The sequence below is a fragment of the Rhinolophus sinicus genome, linkage group LG02, assembly GCF_036562045.2.
Source record: "Rhinolophus sinicus isolate RSC01 linkage group LG02, ASM3656204v1, whole genome shotgun sequence".
Lineage (NCBI taxonomy): Eukaryota > Metazoa > Chordata > Mammalia > Chiroptera > Rhinolophidae > Rhinolophus > Rhinolophus sinicus.
The window spans coordinates 161,204,747-161,217,462 of NC_133752.1; the positions used below are offsets into that span (position 1 = coordinate 161,204,747).

At 35.9% G+C, this 12,716-nt stretch overlaps 1 protein-coding gene across 2 annotated transcripts in view; it reads right to left on the reverse strand.

The window, feature by feature from the left end:
• Positions 1-12,716, reverse strand: part of FAR2 (fatty acyl-CoA reductase 2) — a 135,276-nt gene that overhangs the window by 30,556 nt on the left and 92,004 nt on the right. For both annotated transcript variants that reach the window (XM_074325862.1, XM_019737199.2), the window contains 2 exons: positions 7,407-7,582; positions 5,244-5,423 (listed from right to left, as the gene is read on the reverse strand). In XM_074325862.1, coding sequence (XP_074181963.1) covers positions 5,244-5,423; positions 7,407-7,582 — 356 coding nt within the window. The remainder of the gene's footprint in view (positions 1-5,243; positions 5,424-7,406; positions 7,583-12,716) is intronic.

Consider the following 12,716-nt stretch of genomic DNA (forward strand, 5'->3'; position numbering starts at 1 on the left):
TTTGCCAGCTCATAAATAAGATATCTGAGGCCTCTCTGGAGTTTTATTCCTGGATGGGTGTAAGGTACCATTTCAGAACTACTAATTCAGTCTTTAGGTTGATAGCCTGATAATCTGTATTTTTAACAAGCCCTAGTGATTCGAATGGGGGAATTACTAATTTAGAAGAACTCCACTTCACAAATATAAGTTATTAAGACTTGAATAAATTGAGATTAGCTCTCAAGAAGGCATTGTTCTCCTTGGAGGAAAAGTCTCAGTAGAATTGAACTTTAAAAGAATTAAATTCCTGGTATTGGAAAAGTGTATTGTGACAATACACATATTCTAATCTGGTAGCTGACTAGATATGTGCAAGGCCCATATGCAAAGCAGTGGCTATGTCCTGTTGGTTTTTTCTTCCTAGTGGCTCTTCTGTCTCTGGCTACTCCCCATGTTAATCTACATCCCCCCTCCATAGTAATGTTCCTAAAACTCACTTTTATCAAAGTTTTTCCTTTATTGAAACAAAATAAAGCAAACAACTGACTAAAACACCCCTGCTTCCCCCGCCAACCCCCCTACACACGGCCCTCCTTCAGTGGATGCATACTGCCTGCAGAGTTAAGTACAACCCTCTGTGTGGTGCTCACAACCGCCACAGTATGGCTCCAGCCCATCTTCCCAGCTTGATCTCTAATAACTCCCCTCTGCACAGCATATGTGCTGCCAAAATGGACTTCACAGCTGTATCCCAAACATGCCCCAGGTATTCTTGCTTCACTAGCTCTGCGTAGCATGTGCACCTATTTCACCTATCCACAGTGCCTGCTTGTCCAAGTAGATCTCCCACTCCTGTCTTTATGCCAAATTAATCTATGATTGCCTGTCGCTGTAGTCTTCCTACTCCCTCCAATTCCATCCAACAATACATCCCATTTCCTCCACCACACTACACATATTATTCTACCCTGCTCCACTCATGTTAGATTGTGACCTCCGTGAGAGCACAATCTATATCTTAAAGAAACATCTTTTAATCTCTGGCACTGTCAAGTATGTGGTAAATTGGAAAAACCATGACCACGCGGCCAGATCATGTGGCTATGGAGGAAATTGTGTTTCTGTGACTTACTAGCTGAGAGACTTCCAAAGAGTTCCTTAGCCTCTCCAAGCTTTTGTTCCTTTAATATTATAGTAGAGCCGTGATAATATCAGCCCTACAATACTATGTTAAGGAATTAAATGTCTGAACGTGTCTTTGCTCACAGTAGTTGCTCAATAGTGATTCATAGTCATCTTTCCCTTCTTAATGCATATTTACTAGATTGAGTATGTTAAAGCAGCGACTATGTAACACTTTTCTAGTTCCTAACTCTTGTTATTTCAGATTTTTATACACATGCATAACCCCTTTCCATCTACACTGGCTTCCCTAAGAGAAGTTACCTTGGCCTGAAAAATATGGAAAGCACCAGCCCTGAAACCCTATCTTTCCTGGTCAGTTAGATGCATTTAAAAAAATAAATACACTTAAACTGTTATTCTGAAAATGCGGAATTTTACTGGCAATCCCTGATCCATTTATGCACATGAGTTTCTAAAGGTAAATATCACCAACTATGTACAAGCTAGAAATTTAAAGGCAGAGATGAGTAAGTATTCTGACACAATTACATGGTAAAATGTCTGTGATAGTTGGGATGGGGGGGGGCAAAAGACAACTGCAGGTATAAGAGCTAGGAAAATTAGTTGCTTAACATCGATTAATGGCCATTCTTGTCATACCAATTAAAAGCATTAACTCCTAATTTAAGTTATTAAAATGTGTTTATGCTACAGTTTTTATACTAACACAATCAAATTTTATTGCTTGGGTTCCGGACCATCATAATTCTGGACGTTTTTAAATATGGGCTGAAGGAAAGTGAGCTGAGGCCTGGCAGTCTTGGGCTGTGGGATGGACAGAAAATGAGGTGGGCTGAAAGGATGGGGCAGGGATGGTGGGTGTCTGGTTTAAGTTCACAGTCCCTTTCCCTTTCTTAACAACACTTGGGCCTCTGCAATTGGGAAAGTTCCTGGCAAAAAGTGCAAATTCTCTTTCATTTCCCAGAACTGGAATTCAAATTAAACTTGTTTTCTGGAAAAAGAAAAGTTCATTTTACTTTTCTTGGTAAAATGGGTGATATTCTTTTTTTATTTTCTTCTTCTTTTTTTAGGTATATTTGCTTTCAGGTATATTTTTTATTTCAGGTATATTTACTAAGATAAAATTGTAAGCTATTTAAAGTGAATAGTGTGACGATTTGGTATACGTATATATTGTGAAATGATTCCCCCATCCAGTTAATGAACATCTCCACATGGGTGATTTTCATGAGGTCACAAAGCCCAGAATACAGCTTTAAGATCATCTTGTTGTCTAATTTCTGGCTCCTTTTAAAAAATGAGGGCCACTGGAATGCTAAGAACAGGGATAGCTACTAGAACATATGGGGTTTTTGTTAATAAAAATTTCCAAGGAAATAGAAGCCTAAAAATCTTGGAAAATAATTTTATTTTAATCTTAGGCCAATTACAACAGAGAAGAAGTCAGACAATAAATATATCTTAAAACAAAGCAACTAAACCTGGATTTAGGTGGATTAATATTTATTCAGAAGAACTTTAATGTGATTTGTGATTCTACAACTTCAGAAAATCTCATCTAATAGAGGAGTTGTTGAAACACTTTTGAACAATGGTGTTGTTGGTAATAGGTTGCTTGACTCTATTCAACATGTTATTCAAAACCAAGCACATAGGTTTTATTTGAAGTTCAAGAAGAAAAAATGGCAATGAAACAGGAATGATATATCAGCATAAGCTATTTTATGCGTTAAGACTTAATATCCCATAATATCAGCTTGCTATGGAAGTCTGTCATCTATCCTTGCTTTTGTCAAAACAAACAACATTCCCTCCCCTGCCCAGCCAGAACAGTATGAACAATGATCACCTAGTGCTATCAATGACTTTTCATTCAATCAGCAAATATTTGAGTCCCTACTATGTGCTGGCATGAGAGAGCAAGAAGGAGCAAGACAAGTTCCCTTCCTTTGAGAAGCTCATTGTCTAATGGAGACTAGAGATAAGCAAACCAGATTTTAGAATGAGCATCGGGTACTATGGCCCACCTGCGCCTGAGGGATTCCAGGGGAGAGCTTTGCTGTGCGAAGCAGAGGTGGAAGTTGTCTTTAGGAACACAACCATGATAATCAAAGGCAGACCACAGGAGAGAGAGGAGTAATTACCTCAGTGTGACAGCAGCACCAACGTAAGGGGACGGCTGAGAGAGATGAGGTCTCTCCATGTAAAATTCTGAATTAATTCTGAATTTATAGGTGGTCCTGAATATAAAATTCTGAATTAATAAATGGTGGTTATGACGTCTCCCTGCTTTAAAAAAAAACACTTAAGTTCCTTAATTGCATTCAAAATGTATTCTGTTGAGACAAAGTATAATGTCATCCCTCCTTCTGTTTGGCTTTACATTTTTTAAAGTAACTATTCTCCTTGGAGAGCAATAAATGACAGACACAAATTTTATACAAGTGTCAATGACAGTTAGGTCATAAACCATGTAGCAATTACTTGCCTTTATATAATGGGGAGTATGGAAAGTGCTAAATACTTAAAGATAAATCAACTCCTCCTCTGGAAGATGTGTCCATTCTTCTTTGAAATCTCAGGGTATGGAGGGTCTGGACAGTTTGGGATGGAGGAAGTGGTATGGAGTACCTCAGACACCTCTCACTATGGGTGAAGTGAATCTGTATTTTCTACCTCTTTTTTCTGGTGAATTCTCAGAGACTCCTGTCCTCCCTCAAATCGTGCTGTGATCTGTCAGGTGTCAGAGGGGTCAGTAGTGGAGTGAGTGTAAGGAATCTCAGCGGCAGGCTCTGGAATCAAAGGAAGTCTGTCCCTTTCCTGGGTATATCAACACAAAAACACCATGTTTACTGCGAGACAATACGTTTCAGGGGCAGCTAACTGACAAACAAATCAATTCCATCCTGAAAATGCTCCGAGGCTTTAGATATTGACTTTCCTTCTCTGACTTTGGGCATCAGAGTCCTTTTCTTTTCTCCATCTATCCTGACAAACTCTGGACTCTGAAAGTCTCCTTTTACCAGTTAAGCAAATCATGCTTTATTAGCAATTTTAAGTATAACCTCCAGGTCCTTTAGATGACTTTCATTCTTCTTTGTCCTGGATATTTTTTAATGACAGGTAAAAATATCTATTCTCAAAGCTGTATGAGATAAAAATGTCTGCCCTGAAGGGAATGAACTCTTGATGTAGCGAAAGTTTCATTTTGAAGAGTATATCTTAAATGGAAATACGGATTATATGACATTCAAATCTAACAAATTCACTGTGAAGTAGTCTCCTTCCGCTGTTGTAATAATTTTAATGCATAGTTTATTAAAAACAAGTAAACAAGGTACATTTGGTAAATGGAACAGAAGAACAAAGAAGCGAAAAACAGAAACATATATATTCTGAGACTTGGGCCATGTCCTAAGATGAAAGTGGTTCCTGTCAGTTGGCGAGAAGAAAAAAATGCTAGACGCTTTTTTCCTGCACAATAGGACAGAAAGGAGAGTGTATCTCAGCCAAACAGGTCTTCTTCTTCTCTGTTAGTTCTTCTTTACTAACCTTTTGATTAACTGCTATTAAGCTCTCCTTAGCACTGTAATAATTGCTTTATATAACTCAATTTATCATCACAACTATAAGATGGGCACTACTATTAGTCTCATTTTACAAGGGAAGGAACTGAAACTCAGAGAAGCCGAGGAACTTGTTCAAGGTCACAAAGCAAGTAAACTGCAGAGCCTAAGTAAACTTGAACCCTTGTCAGTCTGACTCCAAAAGCTTTCTTCTGAGCATTTTACACGACATGTTATACTTCCTTTAGTGATAATGCTGAGTTCATTCAGTGGGAAACCACTTCTATGTAAAATATCCCCATGGACCTCATGCAGTCGTGGACGTTTCTGTGGGATTTTTCTATCCCTGTCCTCTCCTGTCCTCAAGCACTGTATACCCCACTTGGGGATGGAGGGAATTGCAGGGACAGGGTAGCTAAAGCGAGCACCATTCGAAGCCCTTTGTTTCAAGAGTGTTCCACTTTGTTACCTCATTAGTGAATGAATACACAGAATCAAAGAGAACAACAATGTGCTCATTCCTTCACCCCCTCATTTAACCCCACTTACTCCATGGAGTCGATGATTTTTTTGGGCTCCACAGGGCATGGATAGATGACTTCATCGATGTGCTTCAAGTTACAATTTGAAAAGGCAGTAGAAATATGTATGAAGGCTTCGAGCTTTGGCATCTGACTGGCCATGAGCAAGAGCTGCTGGGTGGCAGTGACGTTCAGTTGCACGGCATGTCTAGAGAAAATTAAGAAGGAAATGCAGGTAGCTTGTACCATGCTTCATGGTGAAGAGTTAGGAGCACTGCTTTTAAAGTCAGGGCCAAGAAAGATTTCTACCATCACTACTGCTACTTAACATTGCTCTGAAGTTCCAGTCTTGTAATTAGAAAGAAAAATAAAATTAACAGATATAAATATTGTAAAGGCAGGCACAAAAATCAGTATCAGATTATATAATTGTATATCTGGAAAACAAACGGAAGCAGCTGAAAAATCTGGGATGGACGATAATTCAGTAAGACATCCACTTATAAAAGTTATGTGAGTCATTAGCTTTCCTGTACAGAAACAACAGTTAGGGAACACAATGGAAGAAAGGCACACATTCAAAACTGAGCATTTAAAAAATATATCAAATTAATAATAAATGAATAGGTTCTATATTAAGAATTGATAAAACTTCATTAAGTATCATAACAGAAAAAATTGAATAAATAAAAAGACATAGATTGTTCTTGCATATGAAGAACTAATGTTTTAAATATGTTAAGTTTTCTAAAGGAATATACATATCTAATCAAATGTCCAACACTTTTAAAAACTTGGCAAAATTATTCTAAGTTTAAGAAAGAAGTATAAGCAGGTGAGAATAGTCAAGAAAATTCTATAAAAAGAGAATGATATGTGTATACCTGCCTAATAAAATAAAAATTACAGTAATGAAAATCCTATGGTACTGAAAGAGAAAGCCTAGTTAATGGATGAAAATAAAGAGTTCAAAAATGGAAATTTAATATATTACAAGAATTTCCTTTCAAATAAAGCGTGAAAATAAGTAATTTAATAAATGTTTAAGAAATAACCATCTGTTAGAAATAAAAGAAAAGTTACTCTATATTTACACCTACATCACTCTTTTTATAGAATGTTCCTGACTATTCTTCTTTATAGCTAAATAAATTTTAAATGGGTCAAAGATTTAAATATAAAAATGAACAATAAAAATACTAAAAGAAGTTATGAATAACTGCATAAATAATAAAAACAGAGTTGAGGACAAATGACAAACTGTTAAAATATTTGGAGCCTTATAAAAAAACAAAGAATTGCTAAATCTTTCAAGAGATCTTAACATTTATAATAAAAAAAACATTTCAAGAGAAAAAAAGTCAAAGACCATGAATAGGTATTTCACAAAAAAATAAAATGCCAATCAATATGTAAACATCTTCAACCTTGCTAATTATCAAAATAATAAAATCAAAACATGCAATGCCATTTCCATTATCATACTGACAATGTTAAACAGAATTAAAGAATTATAATACAGTATTGTTGTGGGTGTCAGAAATGAGATTCATGTGCACAGAGACAGTATAAATTGATAGCATCTTTTTGGAAAGCTATTTAGCATTATGTGACAAAATTTAAACTGGTCATAACTTGGGTACATCTGATACATCTTAGTTACACATCTGGGAATTTACCCAATGGAAAGCACCCAAAGGTATTTGAAAAAAAAATGTATGCACAGAGATGTTCATTGCAGTGTTGTTTATAAGAGTGAAAAATTAGAAAAATCCCCAAAATGCTCACCAATACTGAACTGCTTGAATATATTATATACATGTACAATGGAATGTCATGCAGTCATTACAAATTATAATAAAATAGCCTGACAATGGAAGATACCAAAAATAAAATTGAGTAGGTTGTAAAATATCATTCTTAATAGGATGCCTATTTTTGTTTGTCTTTTTGTTTGTTTTTTAAATTGGAAGCACATTTATGATGGATGCATAAAGGAAAGTTGGAATGTATGTTCGCCACAGTATTAAATAGTATTTCTGGATGGTGAGATGTTGGAGAAGTTTTACTCATTTGTTTTTTTTTTTTTTCATTGACAGTATATCTTTAAAATAAAAAGAATACAGAAACCATTAAGAAATTTGCACACACATGTATATCTACAAGCCACGAGAGGGAAATGGGACTGTACCTCAGATGGTCATCAAAGCGTACAGTGGCGGCACAGTGGAAGACAATGTTTGTGCAGGAGAGAAGCTCCTGCATGTCCTCCTTGCTGATGGCTAAGTCATTCTGATTGAGATCCGCATAAATAGCTCTGATCTTCTCATGCACGTTTGGACAAACGTCTTTGACTTTTTCAAACAGCTAAAACATAAATATAAATCAATATACAAAGATCACCGTCACCATCACATCGTTTGTCTTCTCACTGATTTGTTTTATTATACATCTCAAAAACAAGTTGTAGCGGCAGTGTCACTCGAAGGAGGCGTCTATCTACTCAAGAGCCATTTGCTTTATTTCATGTAGTTCAAAGTCAGTTTAGTATAATCCCTGCTCCTCTTAGTTTGATAAACATTTGAAAAAGTCAGTTCCAATAACCAGTAAAAAGTGTATTCTGAACTTTTCCTGCACAGTGAAAGAGTGATAGTACGTTAACCATATTCTGCCCTATCCAGTTTTTCCCTACAAGGTGGCTTCATGTTTACACGTGGTGATTGTTTCCATTTTGTGCTGAGAAATACTGTTTCACTGTAAAATTACCATCCTTTATAAATTACCAGCAAAATTACCAGCCTTTACAAAGGATGTCTCATTAGCACAAATTTGTAACGATTTGTTTAACTGGCCCAGATTAACACAATGACCTAGCAGTACACATGTAGTTAGAAACAAATTAAGTAAATTTGTAATGGGTACAACAAATACAAATTTTATATAATCTCATTCTAATGTAAATGGAAGTTATTGTCTAGTAAGAGAATTACATGTAGCTCATGTACTTTTTATGGAATTTTAATTGACATTTTTAATATCCTAATTTATAATGGATAAAGGAAAGATCGCTGGCAACTTTAGCTTTTATTACAATTATTCAGTTGGACCAGAGTCTCTACTTTCGCTTCCACATAGAAGTTCTTAGATTAAATTAGCATTTTCCATTTTCTCAGGCAATACAGTTTTAATAAAATAATCGTGGTTCCAACCTATTTTGATAAAATGGAATTTTACTCTAATATTGGTATGATATGCTAACGGTGAGGAAAAGGAGAGTAAGTTTAAATGTTTAGAAAAGTTAAGAGCAGAGAGAATTCATCTGGGGTTTCAATCATAATATAGTAGCAGAGTCAGTTCTCTTCTCCCTTTTAACCCAAAAGAATGTATTCATCTATTCCTTGATCCTTATGTAGTAGCGGGCTTCTACTCTCCGTTAGAGGCCTACCTACCCCAGGGTTTTTATTGGGTAATAAGAAGTTATCTTAGGTAATCAGAGAAATCATGTCCCATTTGTATCAAGCAAGACCATGTTCAGAGGCCATCCTGGGAACTCGATGAAGGTTGCTAGGGAAAGGAATTAAATTCACATATTTTCTTGGCAAGGTAATACATTCTGTCTCTGAGCTACCACTTTTCTGCACTGTAGGGCCAGCCTTTTCCGTGGGGTGTTAACTACAATTCTAAAAGTAATTTGGAAGTTAGGTCAATCCTCAACGCTTTTTTGACATCTGGGATTGATGAGGTTGTGAAAGTGTCTGAGGGGCGTTTTCAACAAAGGTCATTCTAGCTCTTCCAGAAACATAAAAACAGCTCTTCTAATCTTGATGGATCATAGCATGCTCAATATGTGCTCTCACAGTCAAATGTCTTCTTCTTGTAGTTCATGTTACTTGCACAACAAACATACGTTGGATATTTTTTGATAAATTTATCTAAAATTTGTGCAATTTGTCCCCTTTTAAATAACTAAAGTTGTAGAAGACCCTTAAAAGAATCTGCATGATAGATTTCACTTAAAAAAACAACAACATTATGTAAGGTTCTGTGGAGACTGACTTTGGCCTGTGCTGACTTTTGGCTACTCGAGAGCTAGAAGTAGAAGATGATTTCAGAGTCCTCCCTTCTAGCAATGGGGTTCTTCACATATGATGTACGCTGCCGTATATGGATTTTCTTTTTCCTCTGCATTTTTTGTGACTTTAAAAGACAGAAGATACTGTTCTGCTATATTGTACTTTTAGGCAACCAGCGCAATATTGAACAGCACCAAGATACCAATTTACAGTAATGCTATTTTAGGAGATAATTACTAATTCAGGAAATAATGTCAATTGATAGCCTGTATATTGATTTATGATTTCAAATAAGAGGGTATATTTGTTGAAACATAGTGCAATTTAAAATAATCCAATTGAATTTTCTGATCAAGATAGTAGTTGATTATGGTCAGTCAAAACTAATCAATGAATTGGCTGCATCAGTTCAAACCACAGTGTTAAATGTGGGTCTCATTTTATAATTAACCATGCCTAGTCATATGACTTGCCTTGTCTGAATCTCACCACACTGCTACAATTGTTAATAAAATAACACTCTTTAAATATTGCTGCATCCTAAATAGAGTGCTAGAGATTACAGCCAACTGCCATCTAGTAGATCGGTGCTTTTCAAGGTGTTATACACCAAGTGAACTGCATTGGAAACACTAGTATGCATATTAAAAATGTATATTCCTGGACCCCATGAAAGAAATTGAAGAGGACACAAATAAACGAAAAGAAATTCCATGCTCATGGATTGGAAGAATAAATATTGTTAAAATGTCCATACTACCTAATGCAATCTACAGATCCAATCCAAACCCTATCAAAATTACAACAGTAATTTTCAAAGAACTAGAACAAATAATCCTAAAATTTGTATGAAACCACAAAACAACCCTGAATAACCAAAGCAATCTTGAGAAAGAAGAACAAAGCTGGAGGCATCATGCCCCTGATTTTAAACTATATTACAGAACTATAGTAGTTAAACAGTATGGTATTGTCATAAAATCCCATACTGGCATAAAATACCAGACACATCAATCAATGGAACAGAATAGAGAGCCTAGAAATAAATCCATGCATATATGGTCAATTAATGTACAACTAAGGTGCCAGGAATATACAATGGAGAAAGGACAGTCTGTTCAGTAAATTGTGCTGGGAAAATTGGACAGCCACATGTAAATAATGAAACTGGAACACCATCTGACATCATACTCAAAAATTAAGTCAAAATGGATTAAAGACTTGAATGTTAGATCGGAAACCATAAAACTACTAGAAGGAAACATAGGTTGTAAACTCTTTGACAGAGATCTTGGCAGTGATTTTTGAATCTGACACCAAAAGCAAAAGCAACAAAGGAAAAAATAAATAAGTGTGACTACATCATACTAAAAAGCTTCTGCATACTAGCAAAGGAAACCATCAACAAAATGAAAAGGCAACATACTGAATAGGAAAAAATGTTTGCAAAGCACATATTTGAAAAGAGGCTAATATCCGAAATATATAAAGAACTCATACAACTCAATAAAATAATAATAATAATAATAATAAATCTGATTAAAAATTGGATAGGAGATCTGAATAGACATTTTTGAAAGATGACATACATATTAATGGCCAATGGGCACATGAAAAGATACTCAACCTCACTAATCATCAGGGAAATGCAAATCAAAACCACAGATACCATATACCTCACAGCTGTTAAAATAGCTATTATCAAAAAGACAAGAACTAACATGTGTTGGCAAGGGTATGGGAAAAAGCCGATCCTAGAGCCTGCTGGTGAGATTGTAAATTGGTGCAGCAACTATGGGAAACAATATTGAGGTTCCTCAAAAATAAAAAAATAGAACTACCATATGATTCAGCAATTCTGCTTTTGGGTATTTATCTGAAGAAAACAAAATGCAAACTCAAAAAGATATATGCACCCCCATGTTCACTGCAGCATTATTTATACTAGCCGTGACATAGAAACAACCTAGGCATCCATCCATTAGATGAATGGATAAGGAAATTGTGGGATATATATATTATGGAGCCAAAAAAAAACAAATGAAATCTTGGCATTTGTGACAACATGTATGGACCTCAAGGACATTATGCTCAGTGAAATAAGTCAGACAGAGAAAGAGGTGCTATGATTTCTTATATGTGGAATCTAAAAAAAGACCCCAAAACAAAAAACCTCATAGATACAAAGAACAGATTGGCCGTTGCCATAGGTGGGGGCTGGAGGGTGGGAGAAATGGGGGGAGGGTGTATATTATTAAAAGTCAATCAATCAAATTACCAGTCCTGTGAGCTGGGTGTTATTTTTATTTTAAAGTTTAGATAGCAGAGGCACACAGAATTTAGGTTCTTGCACAAGATTTCATCACCAATAGGGGCATAAAATAAATTAATCCTGAGGTGTTTGTATTCTTAAGCCTATGTTCTTGACCTCAGTGACATCTAGACCAGCTCCTTGGGCTACTTACCAGAGAGAGGAGGCAGCTATGTCCCTTCTGTACACACACACACACACACACACACACACACACACACACACACTACATTTCTGGGCTCCACCCCATACTCACAAAATAAGAAATTACTGGGGCATAATCAGGAGTTTGCATTTCACATCAAGTTCCCTAGTTGATTTTAACTGATCCGAAGAAGAGAACGTCTCTAGTTGGAGGGTTAACACAGATAGTTGCTAATGATCAAATCTGTATGATTCATTTCCCTTTATAACTGCCAGGGAGATAAAGGATATCAGTGGTTTTCCAACTGTAGACATCAGAATAATCTGTGGACTGGTTAAAAATAATTTTCTAGTTCCACCCTCAGAGATCTTGACTTGGTAGTTTTGGTATATAACCCAGGAAGTTGTATTTCTTAATAAAATCCACAGATAGGTCTAATAGTTCAGTTACCATACTTGGAGAAACACTGACTCTGCAAATGTATGTCCATTTTGAAAGCCAGGCCTTAAATTTCCCCCTTTGGTTTGTAAAGTTTGATTCTTGTTCATCTCTTTATGTGTGACACCACTCAGTTCATTGAAAAGACTCAAATTGTGCTTATTACGTTGAAATTAATTACTGTAAGAACAGTAATAGAATCATGAATGGGAGTTTGTTTCCTGAAATTGTTTGGTTACCAGCTCTTTTGTATTATTAGGATGAAAGACAGCCAAAAACTGCTACTAAAGGAATACACAGAGGGTTCCCTTGGGTCTTGTGTATTAGCTGCCAGTGGGAACTGGAATGTCACAGAGCAGGCCCTCGTCCTTTGTCATAGTGACAAGACCTAAGGACAAATGAAATGATGCAAATGTAGCCGCTCAATACACACCAGCTTTCCGGAAAGTTTCTTTTGCTAATGTGAGACATTAATTATAAGTAAGAAAAAATAGATGGAATAAAAATGAGTGAAGAAAAACTATAATTTCAAAA